The following is a 23,239-nucleotide window of genomic DNA, read 5'->3' on the forward strand; positions in this document are numbered from 1 at the left end:
CAACATTGGTATCGAAAAAAATGTTAATATAAGACAGGCAGCATTTAAATATTTTGCAGTAACTGAATGGGGAGTTTTTCCTATTGAATTCTGTTATTGTCACACATTTTAAGTATGTCTCAGAAGACAAAAAAAAAGTTGAAAAGTATAAGTAACTCTACTCTTAGTTTTAATGCCTCATTATATCTATTTAATGTTTTTTTGACAATGAAGTTAGTATACTGTTAGATTTAATTGTTTCCCCCAATACAGCTGCTGGATATTTTTTGTTTTTGATCAATAGGTGTGGTGCAAGATTACTGTGGTGATGTTTATTTACTTCTTGGCAACAAATTACTATTGGATTTTGGTCGAAGGTCTCTATCTACACAGCTTAATATTTGTGGCTTTCTTTTCGGAAACCAAGTACCTATGGGGTTTTATCTTAATAGGCTGGGGTAAGATACATTGTTTTTCATTCAAGAATTGGTTTTCTTTAAAACTGAGACAATACTATACCTACTCTAATTTATTGGAAAGGTATGTCATTAAATTGGCCTTAATTATATTATTGTATCCAGAAACAAAGGTACATTCACTCAAAGCAATCCTAGACGACCATATGTCAAGTAAGAAGCCTAAATTAGTCTTACTTAGGTCCCATTGAAATTAAAATTAACTCTCAGTAATTAAAAAACTCTCAGTAAATATCCCATTAATCTAAATGTGATGTAAATTCCTATAGGATTGCATTTTAGACATTAACATTTGCTTTCATCTCATTTTGAAAATAAGCTTTTACTGGATGTTGGGTTTTGGTGGTCTCTGTGTTTGGTTGTTTTCTTGCAGATGTTACATTACCGGGTTAGGTAATATCTTTAGTGTGCACCAGTGATGCTACTTAGCCAGAAAAGAAAATGTTTTCAAGGAAACAGTCAAACTCAGAGAGCACCAAGAACCAAACAGTAAAACTGAGCTTCATAGATTGTTTTCTACTGGATATTCTTTTGTCAGAGAGTGTGCTTGTCTCATAACTATTTCACAAAAGAACATCACTATCACTTATGTAATGTATCTAATAATTTTACTAAAGAAAGTAATGAATCAAAGTAAGCAATAACTTATATCTCAAGATTCTATAAAGTTATTTTTTGCCATTATGGTTTGGCCGAGTAATGAGAATTCATTTTAACTGTGATAAGCTAAGCTCTTTTGTTTTTGCTTGCATTTGGTAAGATAATTCAAAAAGCACTACAACTATTAACAGAATAAAGTTTTATCAATTATGCTTGCTAATCAAGATTTTGCTATCCTCTTTTTTCTAACAGAAAGAGAAATAAACCTTATGATTCTTGATGAATGTATCTTTTCTTTTATGTACACCGAGAGCGTATGCACCACGACAAATTCCTTGTGTGTCCAATCACACTTGGCCAATAAAAATTCTATTCTATTCTATTCTATTCTATTCTATTCTATTCTATTCTATTCTATTCTATTCTATTCTATTCTATTCTATTCTATTCTATTCTATTCTATTCTATTCTATTCTATTCCATTCCATTCCATTCCATTCCATTCCATTCCATTCCATTCCATTCCATTCCATTCCACTCCACTCCACTCCACTCCACTCCACTCCACTCCATTCCATTCCATTCCATTCTAATATAGCCCATCTTCCCATCCTTCCTACAGCTAACTTAGTCCCATGCCCCTCTTCATTCCATTCTTTTTTTAGTATAGGATTTGAAGACTGAATTTGGATGCTTGTAAACCTTGGAATGCTGCAAGGGGAAGAAAGTCCAATTTTTTAAAAAAAATTTGATTTATATGCCGCCCTTCTCCGGAGACTCAGGGTGGCTTACAATGCGTTAAGCAATAGCCTTCATACTTTTGTATATTTATACAAAGTCAGCTTATTGCCCCCACAAACTGGGTCCTCAATTTACCTACCTTAGAAAGGATGGAAGGCTGAGTCAACCTTGAGCCTGGGGAGATTCGAACTTGCAGTAATTGCAGGCAGCTGAATGTTAATAACAGGCTATTAGTCTGCTGCGCCACCAGGCTCGTATTTCATTAAAATAAGATGAACTAGTGAATGAAATTAATATGATTACTCAGCATATCTTTATGTTCTCCATTTGCCACATTAAATATTACTGTTTGGCTGTAATGTTTGGAAAGTCTCTGGAAGCCATATCCAAAACTTTCGTAGGGATGGGATGTGATTATTTGTCTATCCACTAATAGTAAATTTAAAAGTCAGTGAAATACTGATGAATGTATTTAATAGTGGCATTTTGCCCTTCATTATTAGGCTTGGTTTAAACCATAAGGTAAAAGAGCTACAAAAATCAAGAATATACATTGAATATTGCCCATCTAGGAGGGAGAGAGTGCTTAGATCTGGCCCGCAGTGCCTTAGAAGTCTTAGCCAGAAATATTCAACAAGATGAAGAAATAAAAGGAATGGAAATAAAAAAAGAGAAATATAAGCTACAGGCATTTGCAGTTGACTTGATTTTTATATTAGAAGACCCATTAAAAACTGGACCGAAGTTAATCAGAAAGAAGAATATGGGGAAGTTGCAGAACTGAAAATAAATAAAGATAAGACAAAGATTTTAGTTAAAAATCTCACAGATACATAAAAAAGAGTGTTGATGGAAAGAATTGATATACAGATGGTTAAAAAAGTAAAGTACCTAGGAATACAATTAACAGCATAATGTGCAACAATTAAAGACGACAATTATATGAAACTGATGCGACAAATTAAACTAGATTGGGAGAAATGGAAAGATCTGCAATTGTCATTAACAGGAAGAATAGCTACTATAAAATTGAATATTTTACCAAAACTATTATATTTATTCCAAACAATTCCAATACAATTGGAGAAAAGTATTTTGAAGAATTAAACAAAATAATATTAAAATATATTTGGCTAGGGAAAAAAGCAAGAATAAGTTTGAAAATATTGCAAGACTCCAAAAAAAGAGGGGGCTTTGGGCTGCTAGAGTGGGAATTGTACTACCAGGCCTCGGTACTTACATGGGTGAAAGAATGGACCAATTTGAGGCATAAAAGACTATTAACTTTAGAAGGACACGACCTTCAACTAGGTTGGCATGCTTTTTTATGGTATGGGAATAAGATACATAGTTACTTTCACAGACATTATGTTAGAAATGCACTGTTATCAGTATGGTTTAAAATTAAAAAGCAACACTACTTGAAAATACCAGTCTGGCTTTCCACAATGGAAGCACTGATACATCCTAACGTTATTAATATGGAAAAAATTGTAAACTTATAAAGATATTTTGAATGAAAAAGGGGAATTAAAAACCAAGCAGGAACAAGGGATGGACATTGCATAGTGGCCACAAATCAGTGGTGGATTGGTCCCAGTTTGGTCCAGTTCTTGCGAACTGGTAGTAACGGTGGCGGGAGGCTCCGCCCACCCGCCCGGACATCATCATGAATGATCTGCACATGTGCAGAAGTGTGCGTGCTCCCATTGTGAACCGGTAGCGGAGGTAAGTAGAACCCACCCCTGCCACAAATGCAGATACAATGTCGATATGAGAAAGATGCTAAAATGTATGGTTTCAATAAAGAATCAACAGAATTGGACCAGATATTAACTGGAACGGATGAAAAACTGATAAAGAAAATATATTGTTACTTATTAGGTATTAAACTTGAAAGTGAGCAGGTAAAGGAGACAATGATTGTTTGGGCTAAAAATGTTGGATATGCAATAGAACTAGACAAATGGCAGAAATTGTGGGATAGAAATGTTAAATTGACTATATCAACTGCATATAAAGAACATTTGTATAAAATGTTCTATAGATGTCATTTTTCACCAACATGATTGGCAAAAATGTATAAGGATAGATCTGCTAAATGCTGGAAATGCAATCAAATACCAGGTTCACATTACCATATGTGGTGGACATGTCCAAAAGCCAAAAAATGGATGAGAATACATACTTGGTTGGAAAAAATTATGAAGCAGCATATAGACATGAAACCAGAAATATTTGTATTGGGCATTCTGCTGGAAAAATATGACAAAGGGACTATATATTTGATTTTACATGTATTAACTGCAGCTAGAATTGTATATGCTCAACAATGGAGGTGTGATGAGATCCCAACAGATGAGAGTGTCATTAAGAAAATATTAGAATGTGCAGAAATTGATAGACTAATGCTTACTATTAAGGACAAAGAAGAAACTGAATACTTTTTGACACGGAACTTATTTTACCAATGATTAGACAATAAAAACAGAAGTTAGAAATGCAGGGACATAAAAAGGATAAATGTTAAAATGAAAATTTGATAAAATAGACAAGCTAAATATTATTGTTATTATAGTATCAATGTTATTGTGATGAATGTTATTGTAAGCATTTTGATTACAATTACCTAAAAACAACTGTACCCAGACAACACACAGTTTGATTGAAATGGAACTTTTACATCTTATTGAAATAAAGTAAATAAAACATTAAAAAAAAAAGATCTGGTCTGCGGTGCTGCCCTGAAAACAGCAAAGGACTGGCCCGCAGTGCCTCTGCCAGTCAGAACGTTGCAGGAGGCTGTTGCAGCCAAATATGGAGTTCACAACAGCCGCAGGCTGCCCTCCCAAGCTCCGTTTTTGCTAGCAGAAGGTTGCAAGAAGCCATTGCAGCTGAAAACAGAGCTTGGAAGCCTGTTTTCGCTGGCAGAGTGATTGGCTCACCACAGGTGCCCCCGACCTGAGTGATGAGCTGGCCATGTCCACCCTGGCCATGCCCACCCTGGCCCCCCAAGGTCAAACACAATCCTGATGTGGTCCTCAATGAAATCAAGTTTGACACCCTGCCTTATTTGGTTCCAATTTTCAAAAAGGGTAAAAAGTGGAACCAGGAAATTACAGACCAATCAGTTTGACATCAATACCTTGGAAAATCCTAGAAAAGATACCCTGTTTCCCCCAAAATAAGACATCCCCTGATAATAAGTCCAATCGGGCTTTTGAGCGCATGGCAATAAGGCCAAGCGCTTATTTCAGGGTTCAAAAAAATATAAGACAGGATCTTTTTTTCAGGGAAACTTGGTAATGAAGCAGCAAATTTGTGAGCACCTAGGAATGAACAAGGTGATTACTAGAAGCCAACATGGGTTTGTTAAAAGCAGATTGTGTCAAACAAACATTATTGCTCTCTTTGATAAAGTACCTAAATTAGTGGATCAGGGAATTCCATTCTCAATAATTTTTTTCATAGAAGAAAAAATGAATGTAATGGATGTCTGGGATGTTTTTGCTAAATCATTCTCCTCAAACACTTTCTATGTGTTATACCACTTTAAATGTTTGTATAACATAGTGCTATTTGGTATTATCTATGACTAGAAAGCTCTTTGATTCAGTAAAAGTCCAATTTCATTAACTGGATACAGCCTTGAATTTGTATGCCATTATTTCCTGTCGATTTTCATTTTGTGTGCTATATTTCTTTGATGTGCTTATGTTTTCTCAGGTATAACTTGATTTTAGCACTTTATATGGATTCTTACTGAATTATTAGACTTTTTCTATTCTGTAAATAAAATGCACATTTTAAATTACTTAAAGAAATATCTATATATAAATCAATTTGCTACCATACATAAATTCTTATTTCCAGCAAAAGCAGTCTATTCAAAATTGTACATCAAACTCTAGACTCCATAGATCAGATAACTCATGTCATAGGGATTTTGAAGGCTGAGACAGGAACTAAAAGTTCCCAAGTCAGATAGATGTAATGTAAACATATAACTGCTTGGGTTCAAGGCATGATAAATTTCTGAGAGCATAAAGTTCATCTGGATAATTGGAAGATGGATTTTATTCAGTTTAATTTGGATAGTATAAATTATTGGGCTATAATCCAAATAATTATTGCTCACTAAATCAAACCCAAATCAATTTTGCAAAACATAGGCATTTTTCTTAACAAAGTGTAATTTGGCATATGGGACCCAGAAACATCCAAAAATTGTTATTAAGCTGTAATTTTAATGACAAGAAACCAGTGGTGGGATTCAGCCAGTTTGCACCAGTTCAACCAAACCTGTTGTTAATTTTTTGCGTAGTTTGGTGAACCGGTTGTTCCCACCACTGGCTGGCCCCTGCTCCCCCTCCCCCCCCCGGGGTTGCCATTCAGGGTGGGGAGGCTGCAGGGGCATGACTGGGAGCTGCGCTGATCAGCTGGGAGGCAAATGGACCGGCCGCACCGATCAGCTGGGAGGCTGATCAGTCAGTTCAGTCAGACCTTCCAACTTTGCGAGATCTTTTTTTCCCTGAGAAGTTGGAAGGTCTGATTGAACCTTTTTTAAACTGGTAGTCACATGGTCTTCTTTTGTTACTCTGCACACAGGAGAACGGAGCTGGAAAGTAGGTTAATGAGGAAATGGTGGTTGCTCTGGAATGGGGTGGAAGTGAGGATTTTGCATTATGATTGCTTATAAGTAAGTAAGAACCAGTAAAAGAGGAATGGAAAAATCCCTATCTATAGATCAATGTTTTTCAGTCTTGGCAAGTTGAAGATGGGCGAACTTCATGCTGCCTTGGGAATTCTGGGAATTGAAGTCCATGCACCTTAAAGTTGCCAGAGTTGAGAAGCATGGGTCTACACTAGAATTTAGGATTTTCCATTCCTGTTTTATTTAGAGTTTGGTGCAATTAAATCAGTTGTGGTTTCCTTAACAAATAGTGATTAAAGCGATATGAATCATTACTGGACTTTTTGTGAGAAACTAAAATTAAAAGTTGATCTGGGCTTTGATGATTAGATATGGGATTATGGAAATAATGTAGACAAATGTTAATCTTAGAGTAAGAATTTGATATATATTTTACTTATATCTGTACCAAAAAAAGTTGGAACTCATTCTTTTTTGGTTTTCCTTTTCCTCTTTCTTACACTTTCACTCTTTTTCTTTCCTGAAACTTTTGTTTTTTATTTGTTTATCCCTTAGCTTTGTATTTTTTTGATGTATGAAGGATCAAAGACTCAGCCATTATAATTCTACATTCATATCAAAATTTAGAATGAAATCCACTGGGAGCCATCTCATATAAAGCAGGCTCTGAGTCCCTCTAACCAAAAAGTGTTTATAAATAGAAGAGAATATTTGTAGCTCAGGGTTGAACTGGGGGGTCCTTGGTGGTCTCTGAGCTTGATGATTGTCTTGCAGATGTTTCATTACCAAACCAGGTAATATCATCAGTACTAGAAGGGAGTGGAGTTTGCTCTTATTTTCATATACTAGTGGCTTACCCTATCAGTGTTGATCAGTTGCTTCACAAACAGTGTTTTCATTGGTGCCAGGTCTACAGCCTCAGGCAGAGAAGGGCTATTCTGCACCCCTCCCTCAAATGTTCTTTAAAATACAGAGTTTCCCAACATTCCTTTAGGAACCTCCAATATGCAAACTGTGGTTAGTCATCCTAAAATGAATCCTTGTTCTGACCTAGGCTTCCTTAGAAAGTAAACAGTACAAACTTAGTCCCGGAAAACCTCTTTTATTTATACAACTGTAATTTACTTTCATTTACAGTCCATAAGGCTTGATAAACAGTCTTTCAGAGGAAGGTTATCAACACCCACCTAACTCACGTGGAATGCTGCCAGAGAGCTAATTTCCAGACGCAGGGCAAGGCCAAACTTGGCACAGAGTCACAAACAGCATTTTCAAATCTTGAATCGGCCAGATGAACTAATTGCTTCCTGCAAAAGCTCACGCCTCTCTTTTATGTCTTATGGGAGGGGCCAATCATCTCCAAGCCTTACATCCAAGTTGACCCTGTTTTCTTAATTGTTCCTGTCTCCTGGCAGCTCTGTGCATGCGCACACTGGGAACAGACTCACGCTGTTCTGCCTTGCTGACGCCAGCCTCTGGAGACTGGAGGCAGCAAAGAACTACCAGATGGCCTTGGCCCCCTCTCTGCCTCTGACTCAGAGCCATCGTCTGAGCCTTCCCCAGATTCCAGGACTGGCCAATGTTCCTCCCCAACCTCCTTACTGTCTGAATCTGCTGCCAGCTCTGCTGGCCGCTGGCGGGCCACAACAATCCTCTTTACCTGGAGCTTCAAAATTTGCTGTTTGCTGGGAAGATGTGTAGCTAAAAGTCAGTCTACATTGGGGTGAAATGCTCCCGGTTCGGACCGGATCGCCCGATCCGGTAGCGATGGCGGCGCGTGGTTCGGAGAACCGGTAGCAAAAATCTCTGCCCCTCCCCCCATGCCCAGCTGAGCCATGCGATCATCAGAGGCTGTTTTTTTTACTTTTAAAAGCATTTTTTCTACAACCTCTTCGGCCGAAAAAATGCTTTTAAAAGAAAAAAAAAAAGCCTCTGATGATTGTGTGGCTCAGCTGGGATCGTCAGAGGCTTTTAAAAGCATTTTTTTCTGCAACCTCTTAAGGTTGTAGAAAAAATGCTTTTAAAAGTAAAAAAAAAAGTTGGCCACACCCACTCAGTCACATTACCCCCCCAAGCCACGCCCACAGAACCGGTAGTAACAAATTTTACATTTCACCACTGGTCTACATTTAGTGTACATGTGACGGGGGGGATATTTCTTCATAACCAAACAAAAGCACTTTCACCCCTTGTTCGCTGGATCTGGATGTCACAAAGCAAAGCCCACATTTCGTAATTAACCCCCATGCCCCGTTTTGACTAGTAGAGTGCTGCAGGAGGCTGAATGCTGCCACGCCCCTGGCCATGCCCACTCAACCACATCTACCAAGCCGGTCATTAGGACAGAGAACCGGTTGTTAAATTATTTGAATCCCACCACTGCAAGAAACATTACATTCATAATGGAACATAATTGTATTAAATCTATTCATGTTAATTCAATTTCAGTATAAATTAAATCAAATTTGGTTTTGTCTCCGCCCCACCAGCTACTTGTTGTATCATACCCTGCAAGTCAGATGGAAGCCCCATGCCAGAAAAAGTTTTGAATATCTGACCTAGAGCTGTTTCCTCTGAAGGGGGAGCTGATCTGGAGTTCATTTATTATTTTAAGGCTACTGTTGGAGGTGCTACTTCTTACAAAAGGCTGTGTTGCAGTTTCTTTCTACACTGAGTGACAGTCGACCTTTTTTCCTATACAGATTTCATTGGAAGTGACTAACATTACAACAGGTCACTCTCCTCTCCTCCCTCTCCTCTGTATCTTGTGGATAATAGATATCTGTGCTCAGAATGCTAACCTCTTGCAGATGCTGAGTGTTAGAAGCACCCAGGGCTATGCAATTGCTTTGAATAGTGACCTCTTGGAAGTTCTACTCCATTGAGCAGAAGGCACTTTGTTCCCTGTGAGGCCTGCTCTATGCAAATTTTTCCGTTCCTTTCCTTTCCCCGAAAAAAGGGGATATTCTATTTTTATTTCATTTCTCAAGAGAAGCAATTAACAGTAAGCAATCCATTTTTCATACTTATAGGTTTCCCAGCTGTCTTTGTAGCGGCCTGGGCAGCAGTCAGAGCAGCAATGGCAGATGCAAGGTAAGTGGACATAAAGCAGAGGTGGGTTTTTTTTCCCCAGTGGAAGGGCAATAGCTATGTTACTGGTCCTTTCTGGGACACTATGTGGGGAGAAGAGGAGAGAGAATTGTTGCAAGCATGAATGTACACAAAAATAAAAGGCTATTGGGAAAAAAATTGCAGGGTGTATTTCTGGAGAGCATTGATACATTGCAAGCTGAGAAAGGTGCTTTTCTAGCCTTTCTTCTTTTTACCATGAAGCTTCATCGAGAGTTGTGTTTACTGGAAGTCGTGCATTAAATGCTGTACCAGCCTAAGAGATTGTGATCCCTGCGATGCATGCATGCACACACACGGAAGTAGATTTTCACAGCAGGGAATTAATATATTTGCATCTTCCCTGCTGCAAAATACATTTGATTATGCTAAAGACTCCTTCAATCCTTGTGCCTTATGGGTCAGACATTTTGTATCCTCTCTGATATTCAAAGTCATCATAATAGAATATGCAAATAGTTCAGAATTATACAATGCTCTCAGTGAGGATAATAGTTGTCAGGAAATACCCCTTTTAACAATCCAAGATGAATTATTCCAAGGAAGCTAGAGAGTAAATTGGAACAATGACTGCACAGTTGTAGAGACTGCAACATTTTGCAACCTACAGTCTCTTAGATAACATCCAACGAATGAATCACAATCATGAATAAAAAAAATAGATAAATATATGAGTTACTACAGGTCTGAATAGAAGTACTTAGGTCTGGCACTCTGGAATGTCTTAAGAAAAAAATACATGCTTTCTATATATACACATGCTGATTCATGCAGTACATTACTTCATATCATTCATGCAGTATATTACTTTTAGTTGATCATTTTGGCATATCTTAATCACTGTATGGTAGTGGTGGCCTGCCTCAGGAAGGAGTATGCTTATATTTATCCTTATCTAGATCATCATCTCATTGGTCTTCACCAGGATCAAAACCTCTGGACCAGTGGTGGTATTCAAAATTTTTTGCTACCAGTTCTGTGGACGTGGCTTGGTGGGTGTGGCATGGCTTGGTGGGCGTGGCAGGGGAAGGATACTGTAAAATCTCCATTCCCACCCCACTCCAGGGGAAGGATACTGCAAAATCCCCATTTCCTCCTGATCAGCTGGGACTTAGGAGGCAGAGAATAGATGGGGGCGGGGCCAGTCAGGGGAGGTATTTACCGGTTCTCCGAACTACTCAAAATTTCCACTACCGGTTCTCCAGAACTGGTCAGAACCTGCTGAATATCACCTCTGCTCTGGACTGATTTAATTTTCTAGTGAATTTGCAGAGCAGTACAATAGCTCTGCAAATTCACTAGAAAGCTAAATCAGTCCAGAGATTTAGGAGACCAATTTTACAGAGCTTGTCAGGTAAATTTAGGGCACTGAACAAATACCATTACCAAACTCTATAGTCTGCAGACATTTTACAACAAGGATGGGTTCCTTCATCCTTTACAATTGATTCAGGTATATTTTTAGGTAGACATTGCTCAGGGGTTTCACATGACAGTCCTCATTTTGACTGTAGTGCAATGGTCTTTCTATTTCTAGTCATCCACAAAGAACAATAGGCATGGAGCCCACTCCATGAGTTAATCAACATGGCTGTTAACCTCTGAATCTGGAACACTCACTGAATGGTTAAGATGGCACAAGGGATGACCATCTGGTATGCCATGGAAGCCAAGCACAATATACATTTTCTAAAACTCCAAGCATCCAGTTAATATTGTATGATCTCTAGTTCTTCCACTTAGATCAACAAGCTTTTATTCTTATAGACAATGAGACCGTAGGCAGATGAATAAATTGGGGAGGCATGACAGATGCTATCATGTCATGATAGATGCTATCAGACTACAAGTACGAGTTAGGGTTCATTTTCTCTCTCTCTACAGAACATATTCTAAACCTTTCACAATATGACAAATTCATTCAGATAGATTTGGATCCAGAGGAAATTAATACCCCGAAATGTATAATTTATAATGAAATAATATAATGAATAATTGAAACCTCAGTGGTAGAACTCTTGGTTTCCCAATCAATTGCTAGATCAAGAAATTCAGCGGGGTGGGGGTGGGAGGCAAAGCACCTACGTGCACTTGTCACTGAATGTAGAGAGTAAGGAAGATGATCTAGATGGAAATATGTTGTTGTTACCGGGGCAAAAGGGGCTGAAACAATGGGATAACATTTGGAAGCAGCTCAGGGAGACAACTCCCAAATACAGTGAATATAAGGAGGTGGAGATATAGCAAAACAGACACTGCAAGATTGATGTCAGGCCCACTAGGTAAGACCACACCAGGAAATCAACTCCACATGATGTCTCAAACTATTTTTTTTTAAAGATATGCAACAAAATCTTGAAAATAAGGAGATTCATATTTGAAATGCATATTCATTCACAAGTTTCCTCTTTGAGATCTAGACTAAAGCTGCTTTCTAGAAAGGTTGCTTTCTTTAAACAGTCATTGCAGTCAGAAGAACTTTAGAACTTGGAACTCTTTCTTTGAAAAAAAGTTGTCTTATTTCCTCCTAGTTGTTTTTCACTTCAAATTTAACACTGAAATTTTCACTGTTAACACTGAAATATTTCACTGAAATAAAAACATTTTTTCCTTATTTTGCCCTAAATTCAGATTGGGGAAAGAATGGTGCAAATTAGATAATTGGACTGGTTATGAAGGCTTATTTGTCCTGGGAAGATGAGTTTCATAATTTCTTTCTTGAAATCCATACTTGGTTGAAAGTTATCCATAGCAATGATCTTCAGATATAGGACGATTTGCATTTCTTGTTCTTATGGGTTTCAGCTGGTTGACGTTCTGAAGGGAGTCATACAGTGGTGGGTTGCTACCGGTTCGTCCCGGATCAGGCGAACCGGTAGCAGTGGGGGTGGGAGGCTCCGCCCACCCTCCTGGACGCTTCTGCGCAGGCGCAGAAGTGTTGCACCTGTGCGCGCCCACATCCATGAGCAAACCAGTAGCAACGGGTTTTGAAACCTGCCCCTGGAGTCACAGCTCAGTTTTCTAAGACTGTTGAAACATCAGCTTTTTCTACTTTCTTAGCCAAGACACTCTTGAGTGTGTTTTAGTAAAAGACGTTTTCTCTATTGTAGGAAAATGGAACAAAGATCCATGTGTATGTGTGGAAATGCTATAGTTTTTCTGCTATAAATCGTGAAAGTGATGATCTCATGCATGTTCTTTGATGTGTTGCTAAGTTTGTCCATTGAACTGCAAGTAAGTAGTGAAGCAAAGGTTGATGAGTTTCATGAATTGGGTATTTAAATATTAAATATTAATCTATTTGTGGTGGTCTTCTTTCTGTTATTATATCTTTCCTCCCATATGTCTTCATTTCTTTCTTTCTTTTTTCCACGAAGAAACAATGTTTAAAAGAGATAAGATATGTATATGTGGTATGTTATGTGAATGTCATATATGTTATAATAAAATTACAAATTAAAAAAAATATTAATCTATTTGGTTAGGCTGCTGCAGTAGATCTTTCTTCCCCTCTATAAGATTTTCAAGCTTTTTAAAATGAGTACTTCAGCTATATTATAAGTTGGGATCCTGATAATGATAAAATTGGACAAACTGATATGTTGGGTATCTGTATTTTGGAGCATCAGCAGAAGTATGAAAGATTCACTGCTTTTCATCCACCACTGTTCTTTTGTGATTTGATCTTTCTTGGTGAGGCTGTTGACAGTTTTTGTTATTTAGTTGCCCAGTCCTATTTACTAGGATGTAAGTTTCTTTGCCCCTCACTAGTTCTTTGGCTTTCTGTATGCATTGCACTCTACCCATGATAACAGTGGTTTAGCCTTTGTATGCTAAGAGGGTAGTGAGGTTTTGGTCCTTATTTAGAGTTTTGAGGGCTGCTTTGGGTTCTGTTTTGAAGTGGCTCTGCTTCTACAGTATATTATTTTGAGTTGCAATATAATTGTTCATGTTATGTTTCTTGGCTCTCTGTGGTAAGCCTTGTAGTTTTGAATGCTGCTTTCAAGGCTGAAAAATATTCTATCTGGCATCCTCTATTTTGTAGATGAGACCTTTCGGAAGATACCATGTTTTGTGGTAGATAATGGGCTGCTAGTGTTTTATGTAGTCTAAGGTGAGCATCCATTATCATTAGTTGTACCTTTCTTTAGCTGCTTTGCTGAGCTATTTTCCCCACAGTTGCAGAGTTATAACTGACACTGGTGGACAAATGTAATAACAGTAATTACTATGAATGTAAACAGAATTTAATTTTAGAGGTATGTATGTAACCACATGGCACTCATTTGAAGCCATCAGATCTGGAGCCTCCCAGGTTGGTCAGGTTTGGCAAGCATGTAAAGGATAATTTTGATAAAGCAAAGATAGTATCTTCTGTAAAACTAAAAAAAACATGCCTGGATAATTAATAAACAGCATAGACACAAAGCTGCAGTGAAGTTGGATTACTTTTACATTAATAAAGAGGTTAGATGCCATTGTGTAAACCATGTTTGGGTATGGGCTGATTTGCCTTCTCAGGAGAGAGAGGCTTCCTCTCACTTACATAAAAACATGCTTTGATTCATCTGAACATACTAATTGGTGTTTTTGTGCTTTCCCTTTAAACCTCTTCTTATTAAATCTACTAATAAGATCTCAGTGGCTTGTTCCTTGCTTAAGTCCCAATTACTATTCCTTGTAATTGATTCTGATAGCAGCAGACTTTAAATATTTAGGGATGATTTTTCACTCAATTGGCAGGTGTAAAACATCTGTGACTTATGTTAAACCCTATGGACACTTGACATTTCATTTTTATCCCAGCTGTAAGTCAGCTTCCTATGGCTAAACCCCTGGCTTCTATTTTTTTTTCAAAAAAGTTTTTATTTTTATTTCTCATAAACATATTTACATGTACAGTCATTTATTCACCATTTTTCATTCATCTTATCTTTTAACTTTCATTTTTGATTTTTACTTTTTCGGGGCTGCTCTTTTACCATTTACCCTTCTTTATTTTAATGTTGCCAAACAACTCCATGTCAACTACCTATAAGAGTATTGAGAGTACTGAAAGGCAGATTCTGAAGCATCCCCTACAGGTACAATTGAAATACAGATGCACATTCTGCCCAGTGGTAACTTTTATAAGAATAAACATAATGCTATAACATTTCCTCAGAATATTCTGGATACTTTGACAGATGGACAGCCAAAACCCAAATATCCCAATCAAATTTTAAATTTGGTCTACAGGGTTTGTAGCTGTTAGCAAGCTGTGTTTGTCTTCCTTTGGTCATTCAGAATTCATTATAGCTTTAAATTTCTGATTTCTGTAAAACAGTTTCTTTCTTGTACATGGCCACAATAAAAGTCTATCTGACTTAACTATCATCTGTCACAATGTTGGCCAAGAGAAGTGTCTGTTATAGTATTACTTGGTCTGTTGTGTGGATGTTTGGGTGGTTTAGGGGTGGGGAATTGTGGTGGGTGGGAGTGTGTTTGGGGATTGTTATGTGTGTTGGACCTGGTCTTTGGGTGTTAAGTGAATTTCGTTGTATGGGTATACTGTGTATACACATACAATGACAATAAAGTTATTATTATTATTATTATTATTATTATTATTATTATTATTATTATAATGCAGTTCAAAGACTTGATGAGTGTGCTAGGATTCAGCATAAATACTAGTTTATCTTGACAATCTGATGTCAATTCTTAAAATATTGGTCTGCTGAATTTTATAATCTCAATGTAGATCTTGGGATCTAGGTTCACCGATAGGATTGGGCTCCTCTTATTTCATTCACATAATTTCTTAGGAATTGGGGAGAAAGGGGGCAAGGGAGGGTGAGAACAACTAACTTAATACTAGATGCTCTTCCAACTACCTAGGAATTCTCTACATGTGGAGTTCAGACTCGAATAGAATATTGAAAGAATTTTAGAGTCGAGTACTACTACAAAAAAGAGCTTTATTTCTTCTTTATAATATATAACTGTTAAAAAGAAAGAAAATTGTTCAAGAAATAAATCTACTGTTAATAACTTTAGCTGAATTAGTCAGGATTCTAGCAGCTAAGTGCTGCCCTACATGAAGCTTATGGATCATTCTTTTGCATATCACTAAAATCATGCATTACAGTGATTCAGCCTGAAAGCGACTACAGCACAATTCATTATGTTTTAAGTTTTTTCTATCCAGTGTTGGTATAGCTGATGAATCAACCATAGCTGATTGATACTTTGAGCCTCCAAAACTATCTGAACTTGAAATGTCAACACTAACAACAGGAAACAGGAAACAGAAAGCAAATGCAAACTTGCAAGACGAGGGATAATTGGAACAGAAATTATGATAATTTTGAAATAGTTCTTAGAATTCTGCCGGATTGGGAAACAGAATATTGACTCAATGATGTGACTGCAAAACAGACACACACATATTTCTATTTCCATAGAAATAAAATGTCTGGATTATGGCCAATAATAATTCTGCTTCACTCTGCATTGGTCATACTCCATTTCAAGTATGGTGTCCAGTTTTTGGCATTGCACTTGAAAAAAATCAGTCAAACTGGAAAAGGTTTTGAGCTGTACAATGAGGAAAATCTGAAGACTAGAGAATAAATCCTAAACAGAGCTTGAAAGAATGATGAAGACTTAGTCTTGGAAAGATAAATCTGAAAAGTATATGATATTTGTCTTTCTTGAAGAAAGTTGCAAAGTTTATTCTTCTGGAGTATGCAATATGGTGTATTTGTAAGTGCATTTATATTACATTCCTGTGAATCTAGGTGACTCTGAAGCCAATAAAAGATTTAAATTAAGAAACAGATCCCTTCTAATGGTCTAACTAAATGTAGAAGAAAATTATAATAGTAAGGGGACTTGAACAGTACAACCCGTTATCCAGAGAGTTAAGGGATTACCCTTCAGTGGAACTATTTAGGCAGAGGCCGCTAGGCAGTCATGCAGTTAAGTCTCACTGGACTTCTGCACTGAGCAAAAAGTTGAATTCACTGCCCTCAATTCTCTGTATGAACTCTGTTGAAATAAATAAGCTGCAAACCTGCTCTTTCAGGGGAGATGTAATCTAGCCACCCAAAACAATTTCTGAAAGAAACAAAAAACATCTACTCAGACCAGTGCAGCCTTATAAAGATTGAATTTCAGTTTAATTATTTCATCCATCCTATTACACTAGTTCAGCACCCTCATCTAAGTTATGTGTCTGATAGGTATACAGTTGAATGTTACAGAAGACTGATAACACTTCAGCCAGTCTAAAACCTTTGGCTGATTTCATCCAAAAGCTTCATATAGGTTTTTAAGAATATGAGACATAGGATAGAATGTCACAGGAATCCACAAAAAGGTTCTGTAGAATCTGTTTAAAATGGTCATTAATTCTGCCTTTTGAAACTTTCTCCTAAAGATCAGAGTGAAATAATTGTGTCCTGCCTTTACACATAGCTCACTAATAATGCTATCAATACACTGCAACCAGAGTCATCAAAGCTGATGATAGGTCTTGGAGAATCTTCAAGACGGCAATTCCCTTATTTAATAGAGATCTTCTATCAGAGAAAACCAGGCTATTTTGGTACCATGCCTAGATAAAAAATTACGAGTCCATGTAATTTGCTTCATTAAAAAGTACCAGAAGAAAGAATTTGAGATTGGATAATAGTCACAGTCTAGAATTTCTTAAGGTATGGTGGTTAAGGTGCTGGCCTAGAAATCAGGAGATTGTGAGTTCCAGTCCTACCTTAAGCATGAAAGCCAGCCAAAGTCACCCTCTCAGCCAGGGGTGAAATCTAAAATTTGTTACTACTGGTTCTGTGGGTGTGGCTTGGTGGGTGGGTAATGTGACTGGGTGGGCATGGCCAACTTTTTTTTTTTTTTTACTTTTAAAAGCATTTTTTCTACAACCTTAAGAGGTTGCAGAAAAAAATGCTTTTAGAAGCTTCTGACAATCAGGCAAGTCAGCTGGGATCGCCAGAGGCTTTTAAAGGCATTTTTTCCCCTACAACCTCTTTGGCTGAAGGGGTTGCAGAAAAAAATGCTTTTAGAAGCCTCTGACGATCCCAGCTGAGCTGCACGATCATCAGAGGCTTTTTTTTTTTACTTTTAAAAGCATTTTTTCAGCCAAAGAGGTTGTAGAAAAAATGCTTTAAAAAGTAAAAAAAACAGCCTCTGATGATCGCGCGGCTCAGCTGGGCATAGGGAGGGGGGGACAGGGATTTTTGCTACCGGTTCTCCGAACCACCCGCCACCATCACTACCGGATCGGGCGATCCGGTTCAAACCGGGAGCATTTCACCTCTGCTCTCAGCCCATTCTTTCTCACCTCACAGGGTTGTTGTGAGGAAAATAGGAGGAAGAGGGAGTATTATGTATGTTTACTGCATTGAGTTACTTGCTGTATTTTTCACAGTATAAGACGCACCTGACCATAAGACACACCTAGGTTTAGAGGAGGGGGAAAAATCAGGTGGAGTCTGAGAGGACCACAGATAGGTGTCCTCTCGTGCCAGATCTGCCTATTGACTTTGCACTGCGGAAAAGAGACAGAAGAGGTGGGCAATGACAAAAAGAGACAGAAGAGGCAGGGTTCAGCACTGTAAAATAATCCTGCTGCTGCTGCCCGGCTGCTATTCACAAAGGATCGGCACCACTTTTTTTGGGGGAAAAGTGCATCTTATGGAGCAAACAATACGGTATAAAAGTCATAAAGGCAGGATTTTTAAAAATCTAATAAAACTGCCAGTTTTTAAAGCATCTGGACCCATACCACATTACAAAACAGCATCTATAAGTCTATTCAGTCAGTCCTATCTAGTTTAGTGAAAATTACTGGAATGGTTATGGATAAAACAATGGGTGGTTTAATCTTATTTAATCCAAATGTCTTGTTTACATTCCCTGCCCTCATCAACTGAAACTAATATGACATGTTCTTAAGAATAGCATCAAAACAATTTTAAAGACTCACTACAAAAGGTACAAATAAGGCAGAATTAAGCACTATGGAAACCAAATTGATTCATTTACTGCACACAAATTATGTAATTGAAGGCAAGTGCATTGTCCATTTCCTCACCATCTAAGGCCCTGATGATTACCAGGCTTGCTTAGTTTCAGAAAAGGGATTGCATTCTTTCCCCTTAAGCTGATCTAACACCATTATTTTCAAGATAAATAAGTACATGTTGTTAACACTTCTTCCAGTGGAATAGTACTTTAGAAATGTTTCATATGTCTCAGTTCTCACTTTACATCTTTAAGGCTTATCAAAATTATCAAAATGTTATCAGGAGAAAAAGTTGCAATACGCAGTTTTCTAAAAAAAAAAGGAATTAAAAAGGATGAACTCCTATCATGACACATTTCAGGAAGGAAGGAAAATGCCATTTAAATAATTTATTGCTCTTAAAAAAACATGTGTGAGAGGATTATTCTTTGTCATATATCAGGCTGTGCTTGCGTATTTTTTGCCAATAGCTATTTTTTACAATATTATTTTCTTATGTATGGCTGTGAACGTTTCAGAAACAAATTTGAAATGAGCAGCTTAAATATTCGCACTGCCTCTTTCCTCCTCCTGTCTCCTTCTTGAGCTTGCCACTAGGACTGGAGTTTAGCACCTCTTTGTCCATCACTTCCACCACCACCCATATTTCCTCACCCTAAAGAGGAGAAAGCTCCTAGTAAAATGCCACCACTAACTTTCTATGGTTTTGTTGTCTCCTATCTGGCACTTTTAAAGGGAGAGGATTTTGCACCTGGGACAACAGCCAAGATTTTGTAGAAGTTTTTCCTTTTAAACATTTGTGATGAAAGGAATGGCCACTGCTAATGATCTGATAGTGACACAATTGTGCTCAGTTAAAAAGAGAGTTAAAACAAACAATATCTGTCCCTCAATAATTAAACGGATTTTTGAATTATTATATCTAGGCCTTGTCCTAATGATGTATTTATTTGGGGAGGAGGGAGAAAGTAAACTTCGGAAATGCTAGAAGAATCGAAGTTGTGTTTTTGATCTTAAATATGAACAATTATTAGCTTCATGCTATTTGTGGATGCTAGAGATATGCTGCATTTTCTTGCAACCCAATTATACAGAAAGGAGTTCGGTGGCGCAGTGGTTAGAATGCAGTAGTGCAGGCTACTTCTACTGACTGCCGGCTGCCAGCAATTTGAATCTCACTGGCTCAAGGTTGACTCAGCCTTCCATCCTTCTGAGGTTGGTAAAATGAGGACCCTGATTGTTGGGGGCAAGAGGCTGACACTGAGAGAGGACTGTAAAGTGGTATATAAGTCTTATTGCTATTGTTCTTTTATACTACACAGCAAAGTTGAGCAGAAAGCAGTTGGTTTCTAGAGATCCATCTATCTCATCCTAATTCTGAAGATAAGTCGAGCTTGAAAGAATCTGGGTTGCTAAAGGTACATTTCCTTTATAAGAAATGTGTACCCACCCCCTAAAATTAGATTGATAGATTGTGATTTCAGGATAACCTGAATTTTACCCTAGGAGGCATTACACTAAGACTCAGAGAACTGAAAGGAAGCCAGTTGCTGCACATTAATACTCTCTCTTATCTTAGTGTTAATGTTGCTGTAGAAAATTAATGCTTCTGAGAGTACTGAAATGCCAGACAGCTATTTGCTATGACTGTTGCCTTTCATTATGTTGTAGCAGGATAAGTTGTAGAATCCAAATAGGCATAGAATGCTTTAATCAGCATAAAATCAGAGCCCTGGTAGTGCAGCAGACTAAAGCACTGTTATTAACATCAGCTGCCTGCAATTACTGCAAGTTCAAATCTCAACAGGCTCAAGGTTGATTCAGCCTTCCATCCTTTCTAAGGTAGGTAAAATGAGGACCCAGATTGTGGGGGCAATAAGCTGACTTTGTATAAATATACAAAAGTATGAAGGCTATTGCTTAACGCATTGTAAGCCACCCTGAGTCTTCGGAGAAGGGCGGCATATAAATCAAATCAAAAAAACAACAACAAAAAAACAGCACAAACTAACAAGCCAACTTGCAGGTTCACCAGAATTCTTCTCCCCCCCCCACCGATGTTAAATTCCCTCTTTCACTTCCAGTAGCTTGTTAGGAGGGAGAAATGAAATAGAGGAAATGCTGTGAAGCCTTAATGAGGTACACCTGCCTATAAAAAAGAACTTGTGGCATTTCTTGTGTATTGAAAGAGTCTTCATAGAGATCAGCTTCTAGGATGAAGTGGAACTTGTAAGTGGCTCTGTAAAAGGAGACTACATAAAATAAAGAAAGATGTGATAGTTCCTATACTGTTGAACATTGGGAATTCTAAGTAATTGAAGTAGATATCACTTTCTCAGTTTTAATGGTGTCGGATGCCTTCCACGGTCTTTTGTTGCCTGAAGCTATAGGCAATTAAACATCACAGAATCTCTAGGTCCAAATAATGCAGGTCAGGGTAAGAACAACTTGAACAGGAGCAACTTCAACTGGGATGTCCATATCCAAATAGGGCAGCTTTATTAATGAAACCAGGATGCTCACATTTTTACCACCCAACTTCAAATAGTCACCTCATTTCTAAAAGACATTGACTTATTCACAGTGTCTATTCTAGTCTCAATCTTTTCCTAGAGATATAGAATCCCCAGCTGTCTTTTCAGTTAGATTTTTTTTTTGGTGAAAAAGTAATCTGCAGATAAGGTTTTAAGATCCAGACTATCTGAAGATTATTTTTTATTAGATTTTATCCTGCCTTTATTTTATGAGTAACTCAAGGCAGTGAACATATTTAATACTCCTTCCTCCTCCTATTTCCCCTAGAACAACCCTGTGAAATGAGTTATTTATTTATTTATTTATTTATTTTATTATACTTATATGCCGCCCTTCTCCCAAAGGACTCAGGACGGCTCACAAAAATTAAAATGATGAAAACAATAAAAATAACTACTAAAATAATCAATTAAAATCTCCCAATTAAAATCACCCATCAGATCAGCAAATTTGTTGAAAAAGCCATGTCGAGTTAGGCTAAGAGACAGTGACTGGCCCAAACACACCAAACTGGCTTTCATGATTAAGTCAGGATTAGAACTCTAGTCCCCTGGTTTCTTGCCCAACACCTTAACCACTAGCCCCAAAATGGTTTTCAGTGTGCTTAAATAGCCCCTGAATTGAATCTCACAGCCTCTAGAGCAGGGGTCCTCAAACTTTTTAAACAGGGGGCCAATTCACGGTCCCTCAGACTGTTCGGGGGCCAGACCAGCTGGGTGGGCGTGGCTAGATACTCATGTGACTGGGTGTGGCCAATTTAGCAGTCCAAACAATACACACAAATTAAACTTTAATTTGTTATGCTCCTGAGGGTAGAAAGCAGGATAGTGAAGGGGTGTGGCTGCCTTGGGGTGTGTATGAGGGACTTGTGTGTGTGTGTGTGTGTGTGTGTGTGTCCCCCTCTCTCCCTCTGGAGGTCAGGGAGGCCAAAAACGGGCTCGTTTTTGGCCTCCCCGGCTTCCAGTACCTCTCTGCCACCCAAAAATGGGCCCATTTCTGGCCTCCAGAGCCTCTGCACATCCCGGTTTTGGCCTCCCCGGCCTCCAGAAGGCAGGTGGGGGCCAGTGGATAGGCAGGGTGATGTGGGGGGGGGGCAACCTCATGGTCCTGTGTGGGCCAGATTAATGGCTTCGGTGGGCCATATCTGGCCCCCGGGCTGAAGTTTGAGGACCCTTGCTCTAGAGGTTAAAAATAAGGTGTGCATGATACCAGTTTCAGCTATAACTTTTAGTGCTTGAAATAAAATAGCTGAGCTGAACACTGAGTGATTTCACAAAAATGTACTGATTTTCTATTCTTGAGCCCTCTGTACCATATGTTTAACCCTTTCTTTCCAATTGCCTTTTGCTGCTGCACTTGCCTTCCAAATGTGCTAGTCCATAGCTTTATGATAGAACTAAAGTAGCTTAGTGGGGAAAGTTTCAGATGAAAAACAGCCGAGGGACACTACATAATTCCTCCCTTCAAGAAGTATTTTACATCAGGAAGCTTTGTTACCTCATAATCTAAGCTTTGTTACCTCATAATCTAAGCTTTGTTACCTCATAATACAGCATCAGACACATTTATTGTTTGCTAATGCAGAAGTATTGTTTCCTGATTTGCTTACTTTAATTCCTCAAATTAGTTCAACACCTCTATAGAAAACATTTATGTGAATTGCATCCTTAGCCAGGCATAAATCTACTTTCTGGCTTCATAAATGGCAGTGGTGTTTTCTTCATTGCAACCAGTCCTCTGAAGATGTGATATGCCACATGGGGATTTATATATAGAAGCAAATTCCATTTAAATCCTTTTTATCCAGTTCATTTCTGAATCAGAGCTGATGGCCCTTTTTGAATCTCTTGGAATGGTCAGGACTCAGTCTTCTTTGGTGGTCTCCTCTCACAGCTGGCTAGGCAGGCATTGAACATTGGAGTAGAGTCACTTCCGGGAAACCCTAACAGCAGAAGTGAGACAGAGGACAAGAAGGGAAAATGGCTTAGTGGTTGCAGTATTTTGATCTATTAGATGCTCCACATGGAAAACCTCACTGGGCTATTATGGCAGCAACAAGAGGGATGCTTTTTTTAAAATTCTTCTGGACTTTTCACATCCGTT

At 38.1% G+C, this 23,239-nt stretch overlaps 1 protein-coding gene across 3 annotated transcripts in view; it reads left to right on the forward strand.

Annotated features, from left to right (window-relative positions):
- The window catches only part of PTH2R (parathyroid hormone 2 receptor), a 62,216-nt gene that overhangs the window by 26,482 nt on the left and 12,495 nt on the right, over positions 1–23,239 (forward strand). For all 3 annotated transcript variants that reach the window (XM_034431966.3, XM_034431979.3, XM_034431975.3), the window contains exons 7-8: positions 284–437; positions 9,483–9,543. In XM_034431966.3, the coding sequence (XP_034287857.2) occupies positions 284–437; positions 9,483–9,543 (215 nt within the window). The remainder of the gene's footprint in view (positions 1–283; positions 438–9,482; positions 9,544–23,239) is intronic.

The sequence above is a fragment of the Pantherophis guttatus genome, chromosome 1 (assembly GCF_059756535.1).
Source record: "Pantherophis guttatus breed Tessera chromosome 1, ASM5975653v1, whole genome shotgun sequence".
Classification (NCBI taxonomy): Eukaryota; Metazoa; Chordata; class Lepidosauria; order Squamata; family Colubridae; genus Pantherophis; species Pantherophis guttatus.